This window comes from Hemitrygon akajei, chromosome 17, assembly GCF_048418815.1.
Source record: "Hemitrygon akajei chromosome 17, sHemAka1.3, whole genome shotgun sequence".
NCBI classification, from domain to species: domain Eukaryota; kingdom Metazoa; phylum Chordata; class Chondrichthyes; order Myliobatiformes; family Dasyatidae; genus Hemitrygon; species Hemitrygon akajei.
In genome coordinates this window covers 54,624,727-54,638,085 of record NC_133140.1, presented here as the reverse complement: position 1 = coordinate 54,638,085, position 13,359 = coordinate 54,624,727, and the positions used below count along the sequence as shown (strand labels likewise).

The window sequence follows — 13,359 nt, the reverse complement described above, 5'->3', positions numbered from 1 at the left end:
ACAACAGTTAATGTCCTGGGGTGGCCAAGTCACACTCCAAACCTCTATTCAATTGAGAATTTGTGGCTGCACTTGAAAAGGGCTGTTCACTCATGATCCCCATGTTATCCGACAGAGCTTGAGCATTTTTGTAAAGAAGAATGGGGAAAAATTGCAGTGTCCAGATGTGCAAAGCTGATGGAGACCTATCCACACAGACTCAAGGCTGTAATTGCTGCCAAAGGTGCATTTACTAGTGACTTCAAAGGGGTGAATACTTATGTAATCAATTATTTTGTGTTTTATATCTGTAATTAATTTAGATCACTTTGTAGAGACCTGTTTTCACATTGACAGGAAAGAGTGTTTTTCTGTCGATCAGTGTCAAAAAAGCCAATTAAATCCATTGTGATTTAATGTTGTAGAACAATAAAACATCAACATTTCCAAGGGAGGTGAATACATTTTATAGGCACTGTATGGTTCATATTTATGAGTTGAACAGATATGTTTCCATGCTGTATCTCTATGAAAACATGAAATTCAGTATTCTCATAACTTAAACATGAAAGAACCACTGATTCAGAAAACTGGCAATAAAAGTGAAAAATGATGGAACTGCACGGCAGATTTTGCAGCACCAATGAACAAAAAACAAAGAAAATGATGTTGAAGACCCAATTTTCTCTCTACAGATGCTACCTGAGGAAGTGAATGTATCCAGTGTTTTATGTTGTTTTCAGTATTCTCATTTTGATTTAAGTAAAAATTAAAGAGAATTATATTTTGCTAACTTTAGTAAAATGAATTGATCAAATCGTTTTAATCCCAAGTCTCTGCAACTTTTCAGCTTTCCTAGATTGTCTATTTAATTCTGTGTTGAGTTCAATCTTAGCAACACACACACAGTGCTGGAGGAAAGCAATGGGCCTGGCCTGCTGGCATTTTGTGTGTGTTGCTTGGTTTCCAGCATCTGCAGATTTTTTCATTTGTGATTGAGAGCAATCATGATATTTTGAATTTTATTTGCTTATATATTTGCTTAGAACTTAAGGGTCACATATTTTAATATCTGGAGATGCTATGCAGTGGCTGTAGTTGTATGTTAATAGATTGGGGAATAGCTAGCATACTCTACTGCCCCCTGGTGTAAACTGCCAATATTCATTTAGTTAATCCATTTAATTGACTTAACATTTTGAGGGTTTAACAGAAATTGATTCAGAACAGTTTGGTACCACTTATCTATCGGCTTTATCAGATACTAGACATCTGAACAAACTACTTTTGAACACTAGATTAAAAACATTAGGATGGGAAAATCAGTAAAGCTTACTGTTCAACATTGCTCAAACCTCTGTGAAGGTCTAGTTTTAAAATATTAAATAGAAGCATGCGTTATTTGTGATTGTTCAAAGCAATGCATACATAATTGCATCTACAAGTGCAATAATATATTTCAACAGTCCAAGGGATATCATTCATCCAGAGTACTATACAGCTTGCATTATTGTTTGAAGTAAATACTGAGTTTAATTAAATACAAATTTAGTTTTAAAGTCTTGTCCGAAAAAGAATTTGCATATGTCTCCCTTGTTCATTCATCCCCCCCCCATCCTTTCCCACCGATCTCCCTCCTGGCACTTATCCTTGTAAGCGGAACAAGTGCTACACCTGCCCTTACACTTCCTCCCTCACCACCATTCAGGGCCCCAGACAGTCCTTCCAGGTGAGGCGACACTTCACCTGTGAGTTGGCTGATAGGTATACTGCGTCCGGTGCTCCTGGTGTGGCCTTTTATATATTGGTGAGACCCGACGCAGACTAGGAGACCGTTTCGCTGAACACCTATGCTCTGTCCACCAGAGAAAGCAGGATCTCCCAGTGGCCACACATTTTAATTCCACGTCCCATTCCCATTCTGTTATGTCTATCCATGGCCTCCTGTACTGTCAAGATGAAGCCACACTCAGGTTGGAGGAACACCACCTTATATACCGGCTGGGTAGCCTCCAACCTGATGGCATGAACATTGACTTCTCTAACTTCCGTTAATGCCCCTTCCCTTCTTACCCCATCCCTGATATATTTAGTTTTTTTCTCCTCTCTCTGCCTGTTCTCCATCTCCCTCTGGTGCTCCCCTCCCCCTTTCTTACTCCCTCGGCCTCCGGTCCCATGACCCTTTCCCTTCTCTAACTCAGTATCCCTTTTACCAATCACCTGTCTGGCTCTCAGCTTCACCCACCCCCTCCGTTCTTCTCCTATCATTTCGCATTTTCCCCTCCCCCTTCTACTTTCAAATCTCTTACTATCTTTCCTTTCAGTTAGTCCTGACGAAGGGCCTCAGCCTGAAACGTCGACAGCGCTTCTCCCTATAGATACTGCCTGGCCTGCTGCATTCCACCAGCATTTTGTGTGTGTTGCTTGAAATTCCAGCATCTGCAGATTTCCTCGTGTTTGCATATGTGTAGGACTGCTTCAATTTTTTCTTCCTTGTAGTTGAGGAAAAATTTGTTTCTACTCCACTTCTGAAGAGTTTTAGATAATTGTGTGTGCCACTGCTAGTTTATAGTGGAGGTTTCAGCAATGGTAATATCTTTGCATGTCAAAATTCTCTACAACCACTGTCAGCTTGCAGGGAGGTGGGGGAGCTAACATAATTGGATCACAACAATTTTCCTTTGTCTCAGCTTTGTCTCCAGCAATGGTGCTTTCTGCTGGAAATCCTGTTTAATGAGTTGAGATTTGATATCAGGCCACTTGCCCTCACCTCATATCTGAAAATTAGAACTTTTGCTCTCTTTTACAGCAGGTAGTAAGACTGGTTCCATGTTGTCCTGGTGGAATAAAAATCAAGTGAGAGGAAGCAAGATATTGGTAGGAGCTAAGGATTGTGTGTGGGATAATAATGCATTAAATGCTGGATTTAATTTTTGATACTTCTCAAGTCAAAGTCCTCAATTTTACAGAACTTTGGATGTTTTTATTCCCATACAATATGCCAGGTTAGATTGTATTACCAGGATGAGTACGAGTTAAGCACCCCATATCTGAAATAGCACAAAGTCAAGAACATCTGCAGATGTTAGATATCCAAGCAACACACACAAAATACTGGAGGAACTCAGTAGCCCCAGCAGCATTTACTGAAAAGAGTAAATAGTCAACATTTCAAACCAAGACCCTTCATCAGGACCTGAGTTTCGGCCTGGAACGTTGACTGTTTACTCTTTTCCATAGATGCTGCCTGGCCTGTTGAGTTCCTCCAGCATTTTGTGTGTGTTGCCATATCGGAAATGCTTGGGGCCTGAAATGTTTCCGATTTTGGAATATTTGCTTGGGAATGGGACTCAAGTCTAAACACAAAATCCATTTACATCAAAAGCTTATACACATACCCTTAAGGTCATTTTACACAATATTTTTAATAGCTACCACTACCTCAGCCACCCAGGTGGGCAACTAGTGACTGTTTGGCATCAGCATCATTCCTGAATCTTAATTTGTGTGCTTCTGGTAAGTAATCTTAGTCTTGTACTTGTTCATCACAAATATGCAGCCAGTGTTATATTTTCATCAAGCTTATCAATGAATTTCTCTGCTGCTTTGTAATGAGCAGACACTATCACCAGAAATCTTTAAAAATTCAAGGCCTTGCCTTTTCTTAAACTTCTGCAAACCAGCCTGCTGAATATTCACAATTATCTTTAATTTTCAGTTTGGCGTGATAGATGTTTGCTTGTTTCATGATCAGCATACTGTAGGGCAGCATATGTTCACTCTGATGCTGACGAATCCACTCTTTCAATACACACCAAAATCTTTTTTTTCCCTTTATGCAGTTTTTCTATTTTTCATTAACTTCTTTTCATTACATACGTGAGGTCACTTCTCAGAACCATCTGTGGTGCACAGAGACCTGCGCATTGCCTGGACCCTTCCTTGTTGAATTTTCCATTTGTGACATGACAGTCCTCAAAAAACTTTGGATTTTTAGACAAGGATGCTCAGCCTGTATAATCCTTTATCCTATGAAAAATAAAAAGAACTGGAAAGTAGAATTTAGTTTTCTTACAAATCCCAAAGAGGATATGTCTTTTTATTTTGATGAAGAAAAACACACAATGAATGTTAACATAGATTTAAATTTAGTTACAAATGTTTTTAAGTTGTTCTTTCTGGAAAAGCCATGCAAATACTGATAGTCCTTGGGAGATCCGGTCAGTATACAGAAATATCACTAGTGAACAATTATAAAGCAACTGAACTCAAATTTGGCTTTCTTTCAAGCCCTTGGGAAACTCTGCTTAAACCAAATAATTCCAGTGTTTTTTTTAAAAGAACCATATACTACAACGTGCAGTGTTATGAACTTTACCAGTGGTTGTTTTAATACTTGTTGAAACATTTGATAACCTCAGATAATGTATTTTTATTCTCATTTTTCCACTAATATTGTTTTAGTTACACACATATTTTCATCTAGATTCTTACAATATCCTTTTAAAAATCTTGAACTGAAGATGAAAATACTAGTTACTTTAACCAATGCAAAAGCAAATATTCAAAACCAATAACTGTTTCCTAATGTTTACATTTACATGGACAGTCAACATCCAATAAGCAAAATACAAATAATTGCTGTTATTATCCGTGAGCAATTTAAAATGGCACTTGCTACAGACAGATCTCCCATCTTTAAAAATGGTACTTTTTCATTCACTTTCCAACATTTATGCAAAATAGTTTGTCAGTTTCACTTTGACAATCTACCACCCTACATTCTAGACAAAAAAATAGCACTGAAGTGATCACAAGCTGGGTAAACAGAGTGAATATGTAATACTAACAGCTATAATTTACAGAATACTGCTGTACAAAGGGACAAGTGTCCTTATACATTAAACACATTGTGAGCATGCAGGTACAGCAAGTAATTGTTGGCCTTCATTGCAAGTTAGTTGACAAGAGATGTCTTGTTGCCCTTGTGGAAGTAAATTATGGCTGGAATATTATGCATATCTTATGTTAAGTAGGATTATAAGTGCATTTAAAATACCTCAGAGAAGATTTACCAGGTTGAATCCCAAAATGAGAATTATTTTACAAGGAGTGATTAAACAGATAAGTGGAATTTCTTTTCCAAAGGATTGAGATTCCTTGGTCTTATCAGCAAGTAGTGGAGTCTGTGTCAATGAAGGCTAAGACAGTTGCTTTCTAGATTACAGAGAAAACAAAAGGTAAAAATCACATTACTTATATTCTGTCTGAACAGCAGGCACTCTCAAGGGTCATATACGGAACATCCTCCTTCTTGTCCATGTACAAATACAAGCTGTTGCAATAAGCATAATATGTAAATATACTGCAAAGTATGCTGCAGGAAATTCAGGAGTTTTCATTGTGTTCATAATGGGAAATGGGAACAAAGTACATCAATACAGAACATTTACCAATAAATAGGACGTTTAGAAGAAACTTTTATCTTAATGGTAAGAACATAGAATTTGCTATCATTAGGAGTATTGTATTCCTAGATTTAGTGTGAGAGGTCCTGTAGAGCGTAAACTCAGCACAGACCATTTGGGCCAAGAAGAAATATTTGTGTCGTAAATTTGGTTTGGAGCTATCAAGGATATTTTTGTAAACATAACCATATACTACTACTACACACTCAAAATGCTGGTAGAACACAGCAGGCTAGGCAGCATCTATAGGGAGAAGCGCTGTCGACGTTTCGGGCCGAGACCCTTCGTCAGGACTAACCGAAAGGAAAGATAGTAAGAGATTTGAAAGTAGTGGGGGCATTTCCCCCTCCCCCCACTACTTTCAAATCTCTTACTATTTTTCCTTTCGGTTAGTCCTGACAAAGGGTCTCGGCCCGAAACTTCGACAGCGCTTCTCCCTATAGATGCTGCCTAGCCTGCTGTGTTCTACCAGCATTTTGTGTGTGTTGTTGTTTGAATTTCCAGCATCTGCAGATTTCCTCGTGTTTGCTCATGTACTACTACTTGCAGGTTAAAATTCTGGAAAGAAAGCAGGACAATATTTAAGATTAAATACATTTACAAATTGGATACTAGGAATAAAAAGCTGGTCTATGAAATCTTGGAATAAGAGAATAACTATTCCCTTTTTTGAGAGGTAAAATTAAACTTAAAAATTATTAACTGGCTATTCAGAAATTTGAAATATCCTCTTAAGTATAGGTCAATTGAAAAGGTCAAGAAAAACATTAGGGCATCTAAGTGGAGTTAATGTACTGATCCGCTGCAATTCTTTTCATAAAAAGTAAGCTTGAAATGTGAAAATCCTTTCATAACTGTCACAGATCTGGCTCAATAAATGAAGTTATCACAAAGAATTAAATTTTTCCAAATATTTAATTCTCATATAATTATTGGCCCTGACTAATTCCTGGAAGAATTAAATATAGTACTTTAAAAAAAAAACACTATTTTTAAAAATTGCCATTGAATGGAGGAATAGCCACAAAAATCAACAGGAAAATTTCTCTAATTTTGACAGATTTGACTGAATAATCACATTTCAGAGCCTTGGCATAACATTTTGTTAATGTCACAATCTAATTCTTCATAACCATTACAATATCTAACTGATGGTTGAGTTTGGTGACATACTCTCCATTTACAAAGATCCAACAATACTTAAAATACTCATTACCATACAGGTCAAAACACTCTCTTAATTGGTTGTCAAAGAATAAGCTTTCATTCCTTCGAGTACCAATGCACACTGGCTGCACATGTGCAGTGGCATACAAAAATGTGGGCATCCCGGTCAGAATTTCTGTTACTGTGAATAGTTAAATGAGTAGAAGATGAACTGATCTCCAAAAGTCATAAAGTTAAATGAAACATTCTTTTCACTATTTTAAGCAAGATTAGTGTATTATTTTTGTTTTGTACAATTTTAGTGGAAAAAGGGAAAGGAGCACCATGCAAAAGTTTGGGCACCCCAAGAGATTTGAGCTCTCAGGTAACTTTTACCAAGGTCACAGATCTTAATTAGCTGTTAGGGCTATGGCTTGTTCACAGTCATCGTTAGGAAAGGCCGGGTGATGCAAATTTCAAAGCTTTATAAATACCCTAACTCCTCAAACCTTGTCCCAACAATCAGCAGCTATGGGCTCTTCTAAGCAGCTGCCCAGCACTCTGAAAATTAAAATAAATGATGTCCACAAAGCAGGAGATGGCTATAAGAAGATAGCAAAGCATTTTCAGGTAGCCGTTTCCTCAGTTCGTAATGTAATTAAGAAATGGCAGTTAACAGGAATGGTGGAGGTCAAGTTGAGGTTTGGAAGACCAAGAAAACTTTCTGAGAGAACTACTCGTAGGATTGCTAGAAAGGCAAATCAAAACTCCCGTTTAACTGCAAAAGACCTTCAGGAAGATTTAGCAGATTCTGGAGTGGTAGTGCACTGTTCTACTGTGCAGCAACACCTGCACAAATATGATCTTCATGGAAGAGTCAGCAGAAGAAAACTTTTCCTGTGTCCTCACCACAAAATTCAGCGTCAGAAGTTTGCAAAGGAACATCTAAACAAGCCTGATGCATTTTGGAAACAAGTCCTGTGGACTGATGAAGTTAAAATAGAACTTCTCGGCCGCAATGATCAAAGGTAAGTTTGGAGAAAAAAGGGTACAGAATTTCATGAAAAGAACACTTCTCTAACTGTTAAGCACGGGGGTGGATCGATCATGCTTTGGGCTTGTGTTGCAGCCAGTGGCACGGGGAACATTTCACTGGTAGAGGGAAGAATAAATTCAATTAAATACTAGCAAATTCTGGAAGCAAACATCACACAGTATGTAAAAAAAAAGCTGAAGATGAAAAGAGGATGGCTTCTACAACAGGATAATGATCCTAAACACACCTCAAAATCCACAATGGACTATCTCAAGAGGTGCAAGCTGTTAGTTTTGCCATGGCCCGTCACAGTCTGACCTAAACATCATTGAAAATCTGTGGACAGACCTCAAAAGAGAAGAGCATGCAAGATGGCCCAAGAATCTCACAGAACTAGAAGCTTTTTGCAAGGAAGAATGGGCGAAAATGCCCCAAACAAGAATTGAAAGACTCTTAGCTGGCTACAGAAAGCATTCACAAGCTGTGATACTTGCCAAAGGGGGTGTTACTGAGTACTGACTTCATAAAGGGTGCCCAAACTTTTGCTTCAGGCCCTTTTCCTTTTTTGTTATTTTGAAACTGTAAATAATGGAAATAAAAAAGTAATCTTGCTTAAAATATTAAAGAAATATGTCATCTTTAACTTTATGCCTTTTGGAAATCAGGTCATCTTTTACTTGCTCAGCTATTCACAGTAACAGAAATTTTGACCAGGGGTGCCTAAATTTTTGCATGCCACTGTAACTTCTAAAGCACACTACAATACTTACCCAAGCTGCTCCAACACTATCACTTCAACTCAATAAATTGTCACTGCAGACATGGGCTTAAGGTAAAATTAAGCACCACCACCTTCCTTTTGCACTTTAAGATGCACACCATTCTGGCTTGGAAATATACTGGCGTTCTTTCATTGTTTTTTGGGTACAAAATTAGCAGCTCCTTCTCGTGGGAGTACTTTCACCAGAAGAACTGCATTGCTGTTTCAAATCAGCAGCTCAACACATCAATAAATTCTGACCCCTTGGCAATGCTGCTCACAGGAAAGGAATACAACAAGAATGTGCTTGACCAAAATTTATGTGCATCAAAGGTTTGTTTCATTTAAATCCATGGTCCCTACTGGGCACATGCAGATCAAGAGTAGGTTGGCACTAATTAGCTTCAGAGGGTGCAAATATACTTTTTCTTCCAGTCATGGTCTTAAGCAAGCTATTTTACAAAAGTGATTATAAAATGTATTTAGTAATAAATAGAAAAATAGGTGGAAATATAACAACATCAACAAGATCCATTTAAAAGAATCGATGAATATCACGGGGGAGGAATAGGAAAATAAAAAGTATGCAAAAACTAAAAGCTAGGAAGCAAGGATCAGACAGGGCTCTGGGTAAGGTAACCAGGACGGAGTTTGAGTAGGTAGATACTTAGGAGAGCTAGGAGGGAATGTGAGAAGGCCTTGGCAAGGAAGATTAAGGGAAACCGCAAGGCATTCTACATGATTATGCAGAACAGGAGGATGGCTAGAGTGAGGGTAGGACCAATTAGAAATGAAAGGAAACACATGCCTGGAATCAGAGAAGGGAGGGAAGGTCATTAATGAATACTTTGTATCAGTATTCAGCTAGTGAAAGGGTCCTTGATGAATGTGAAGACAGGCTATTATGCTAGAACATGTTAATGGTAAAAAAGAGGATGTGCTGGAACCTTTTATAATTATTAGAGTAGGTACAGTAAGTCCCTGGGGCTAGAGGGATAAATGCCAGATTATTTCAGGAAATTAGGGAAGAGATTGTTAAACCTTTGGCAATGACCTTTGTGTCCTCACCAACCACAGGAGTAGTACCAGAAGATCGGAGAGTGGCAAATGTTATTCCTTAATCCTGGGAATTAGACCAATGAATCTTACATACGTGGTGGGCAAACTATTAGAAAGGATCCTGAGAAACAGGATTTACAAGTATTTGATGAAGCATAGTCTGATTAGGGATAGTCAGCATAGCTTTGTGAGGGGTAGGTTGTGCTTCACAAATGCGATTGAATTCTTCAAGGAAGTGTCAAAACAAATTGCTGAAGGTAGAGTAGTAGATGGATTTTAGTATGGTGTTTGATAAGGTTCCCCATGGTATACTCAGAGGAAGTCATGAGGCATGGGTTTCCAGGGAAACTTGGCTGCATGGATTCAGACTTGGCTTGGCCACACAAGACAGATGGTGCATATTCTACCTGGAGATTGGTGACTAGAGGTGTTCTGCAGAGATCTGTTCTGGGACCCTTACTCTTTGTGACCTTTCTAAATGATGTTTGAGGAAATGGAAGAGTTACCAAATTTGCAGATGAAGGTTGGTACTGTTGTGGATAGTGTAGAAGGCTGTTGTAGGTTACAATGGGACATTGGTAGGATGCTGAGAAGTGGTGGATAGAATTCAGCCTGGAAAAGTGTTAAGTGATACTTCGGAAGGTCGAACTAGAAGCCAGAGTACAGAACATAGAACATTACTGTTCATTACAGACCCTTCTGGCAACGAGTTTGTGCCAATTGTTTAACCTACTCTAAGATCAATCTAACCCTTTCCTTCCACATACCCCTCCATTTTTCTATCATCCATGTACCCACTTTTCCCTTCTATGCCACTTGGGGATTTAAGGATTATGCATTTAATTATGTACAAACCATAGATGGCTGCTCATGGAGAAATGTCACTTATAAAAATGATTAATATTAATCAAACTACACCATTATACATCATGTATTGCACCAAATATTTAGATTTCCGAACAATATCAGGTGTCATCTTTAAGTGAAATAATTTAACATGAGTTTTCTTAAGATTCACAACCTTGGCTCACCCAAAATATTCATCATTTACTAAATTGTACTGAGGAGTTTTTTTCAGTTTGAGGTGGAGAATATCGATTTATGATAGCTCAATTAATACAGAACGCATTTGGCAAAATGTGTGGTAATCTGATATTCCAAAATGTGAGTTCTCTATGTGCCTACCACACTTTTGGATTTCTGGGGCAATTTCTACAAAGCAATGATAAAAAGTTTTCAGTTTACAAATAGAATGGATGGGGAAATGATAATGACTTAAGCTTTGATGTTGCTTCTCTTGGAATAATCCAAGTAATCTGTTAGGCATTCTCAGCAATGATGCTATTGAATACAAGATGCTTAAAAACAAGCTCCAGCAATGTACACGTATTCCATTCAGTCCTAAAACACAAACTGCAAGAACAGCTGTGGTCCAGATCAGAAATCTAATCTACAGGCAGTTCAGAGTTACTGTATCTTGTTTCAGATAAACAATGATCCACTAATGCGCAGAAACATTATTTTATTTTGGTTGTTCAAAGATGATATTTACTTATATAACATTAAATCTAATCTGAAGTGGCCTGCTTGGCAACTCGGTAGTGAATGTATAACCCAGAGAACATTTAATGCAAGACGTTAATATACCACAGTCGTCAGTAATCTTCCTCTGAACTGTCAGAAACATTTGTAAAATTATTCCATTCATCGATCATGGGTTCTAGTACTAGCTGATGCTCTTTTCTTCTTATATCTATCAAATAAAAGAGGAAAAACCCTCAATGCATATTACAATTAATATCTAAATTCATCATATCAGCAATATTTTGTTCATGTCAACTTTTAAATATTTCAACAATAAATACAGTATCTGAACTTGTAATATTTTTTGTGGGTAAATGTCTTCTGAATTATAGTACTCATCTTTTGAAAAAATTTGCTGAAGTTAGAGAATATTTTCCTGCATACTTAATGTGCGTACACTCTTAATTTCAACTGCCATAGTTTATTGGCTCTTTTACAACTCGGATCTGGTGGCTTCTGTGGCAGAGCATTTTGGCACAGCTCTCAATTTTGTTAATGAGGACAGGAATGTCTGGATCAGTGAAGTAAGGGTGGGTGTGTAGGTTGGCGGTAGGCTGTTCCCTATCTTATGCTCCCACTATGGTAGTCATTTTTATGTGTAAAGCAGACATGTCCAGCCGAAATGCATTTCTTTAACCTTTAGTGCATGACAAGCTAGTGATTCCCAACCATGCAATTATCAGGGAATGAAACTGCTGCTGCTGAAAATACTATCATTATGTTGGAATATATTGTCCTTCTTGCACTGGCTTAGCATACATATTCAGTTGATATGAAACCTTTTGTATTTATCTTTAATATCACTATAACATTTAATGAAGCAAAATATTCTGTTTTTAACCCCAAATCGAGGGCCTTACCATTGTAAATTGGAAGAGATCTATCATCCGTTGACTCCACAAAATAGTTGAAATCAAAAGTAACATTTGGATTCTGAAAGGAAATTGCAATAAAGCCCTTTAGTAACAGGGTTAATGACTGACATGCATTCAACACAATGGCAATATATTTGCATGGAAGTGCTAACTTTCCAAGGAATACACAAAATGTTCAGTATATATAAATTTTTACCAAATATCAGTTGGTTAACAAAATTATCCTAATATGCATCAATAAAGTCCCTGCAATAGCACATTTTTGTTCTTGCAAATCTTTGTTTTCTAAATTTTTCTCCCATCTTTCCAGCTATTTGGTAGCTGAGTGCACAATCAGTAGAACAAAGATGCTCTTACTCCTGAAATCCATCCACAGGTGTCTTATTTGGCCTCTCAGTTACATCATCCTTCTACGATACTGTAAAAGTCTCTTTGTTCAGTCCTGTCACCCACACTCTTTTCTAGATACTTAGCTGCCACAGAGCATTTTATAAATTTATTAGGGCAATAATGTTACCAGGGAAAGGGAAGGTCCACTGCAAACCAAAATGGCAATTTGTGTGTTACATCAGAGGATGTGGGTGAGTTCTTAAATGGAAACTTCTTCTAAAGCGGCAGTTGAAATTATAGGGCAGCTCATCATAAAAAGGAGGAATTAGTACACGTGTTAGCAAGCTTATAGGTGGATACCTCTCGAGGGCATGATGAGTTATTTCCCTGGCTGCAAAGGGAGACAAGAAAGGTTTTAAAACCTTCCACCAGTAATACAGGACAACAACATTGTTCCAGGGATAAGTCATATAATCACAGGTATGAATGTCTCATGTAACTAACAGGATAGTTACTTCAAAAAAATTCTTAAGACTGGATTAATCTGCACTTGGATAAACAGAGATAGTCAGCATAGTTTTGTAAACCGGAGATCCTGTCTGATCAGTTTGATTGTTCTTTTGTAGAAGTACTAAATATGTATTGATGAGAGTCTTGTAATTGATATAGTCACAATGAACTAGAGCAAGGTCTTTGATAAGGTTCCATATGGTAAACTATATACAACCTTGGGATGTGTCTCCTTACAGGTAGCTAAAAACAAAGAAACCCAAATAGAACCCTTTAAAAAGATCATGCTAAAGAAAATAAATCATGCAAACAATAAAAAGTAAGCAAATAACATTCAGATCTAAAGTTCGCAAAATTGAGTTTACAGCGACGAAGCCAGTCACAGCTGATCCAGGAGCCCATGAATTGCAGCCTCAGTTCAGTGCAGTGTCAAGTAAACCTCGCCGAGCAGTGAGCTAAACATTGTCCCATCCCTCGCCTCCAGCTCCACACCCTGACTTTTTCAATCTGGCCTGGCACATAAATCAGCCAAACCTCAGCTCATTCCTCGCTCTCAGACTTCAGCTCCATCACTTCAATATGCTCTTGGGCCTGGGCCCTGCCACCACAATT

The 13,359-nt window shown here is 37.9% G+C and overlaps 1 protein-coding gene across 1 annotated transcript in view; it reads right to left on the bottom strand.

Moving 5' to 3' along the window:
• Positions 1-11,038: 11,038 nt before the first annotated feature.
• tdrd12 (tudor domain containing 12) overlaps positions 11,039-13,359 on the bottom strand; it is a 151,414-nt gene continuing 149,093 nt past the window's right edge. The window contains exons 36-37 of the mRNA XM_073069663.1: positions 11,893-11,965; positions 11,039-11,201 (exon numbers count right to left, since the gene is read on the bottom strand). Of these exons, the coding sequence (XP_072925764.1) occupies positions 11,104-11,201; positions 11,893-11,965 (171 nt within the window). The 3' untranslated portion in view covers positions 11,039-11,103. The remainder of the gene's footprint in view (positions 11,202-11,892; positions 11,966-13,359) is intronic.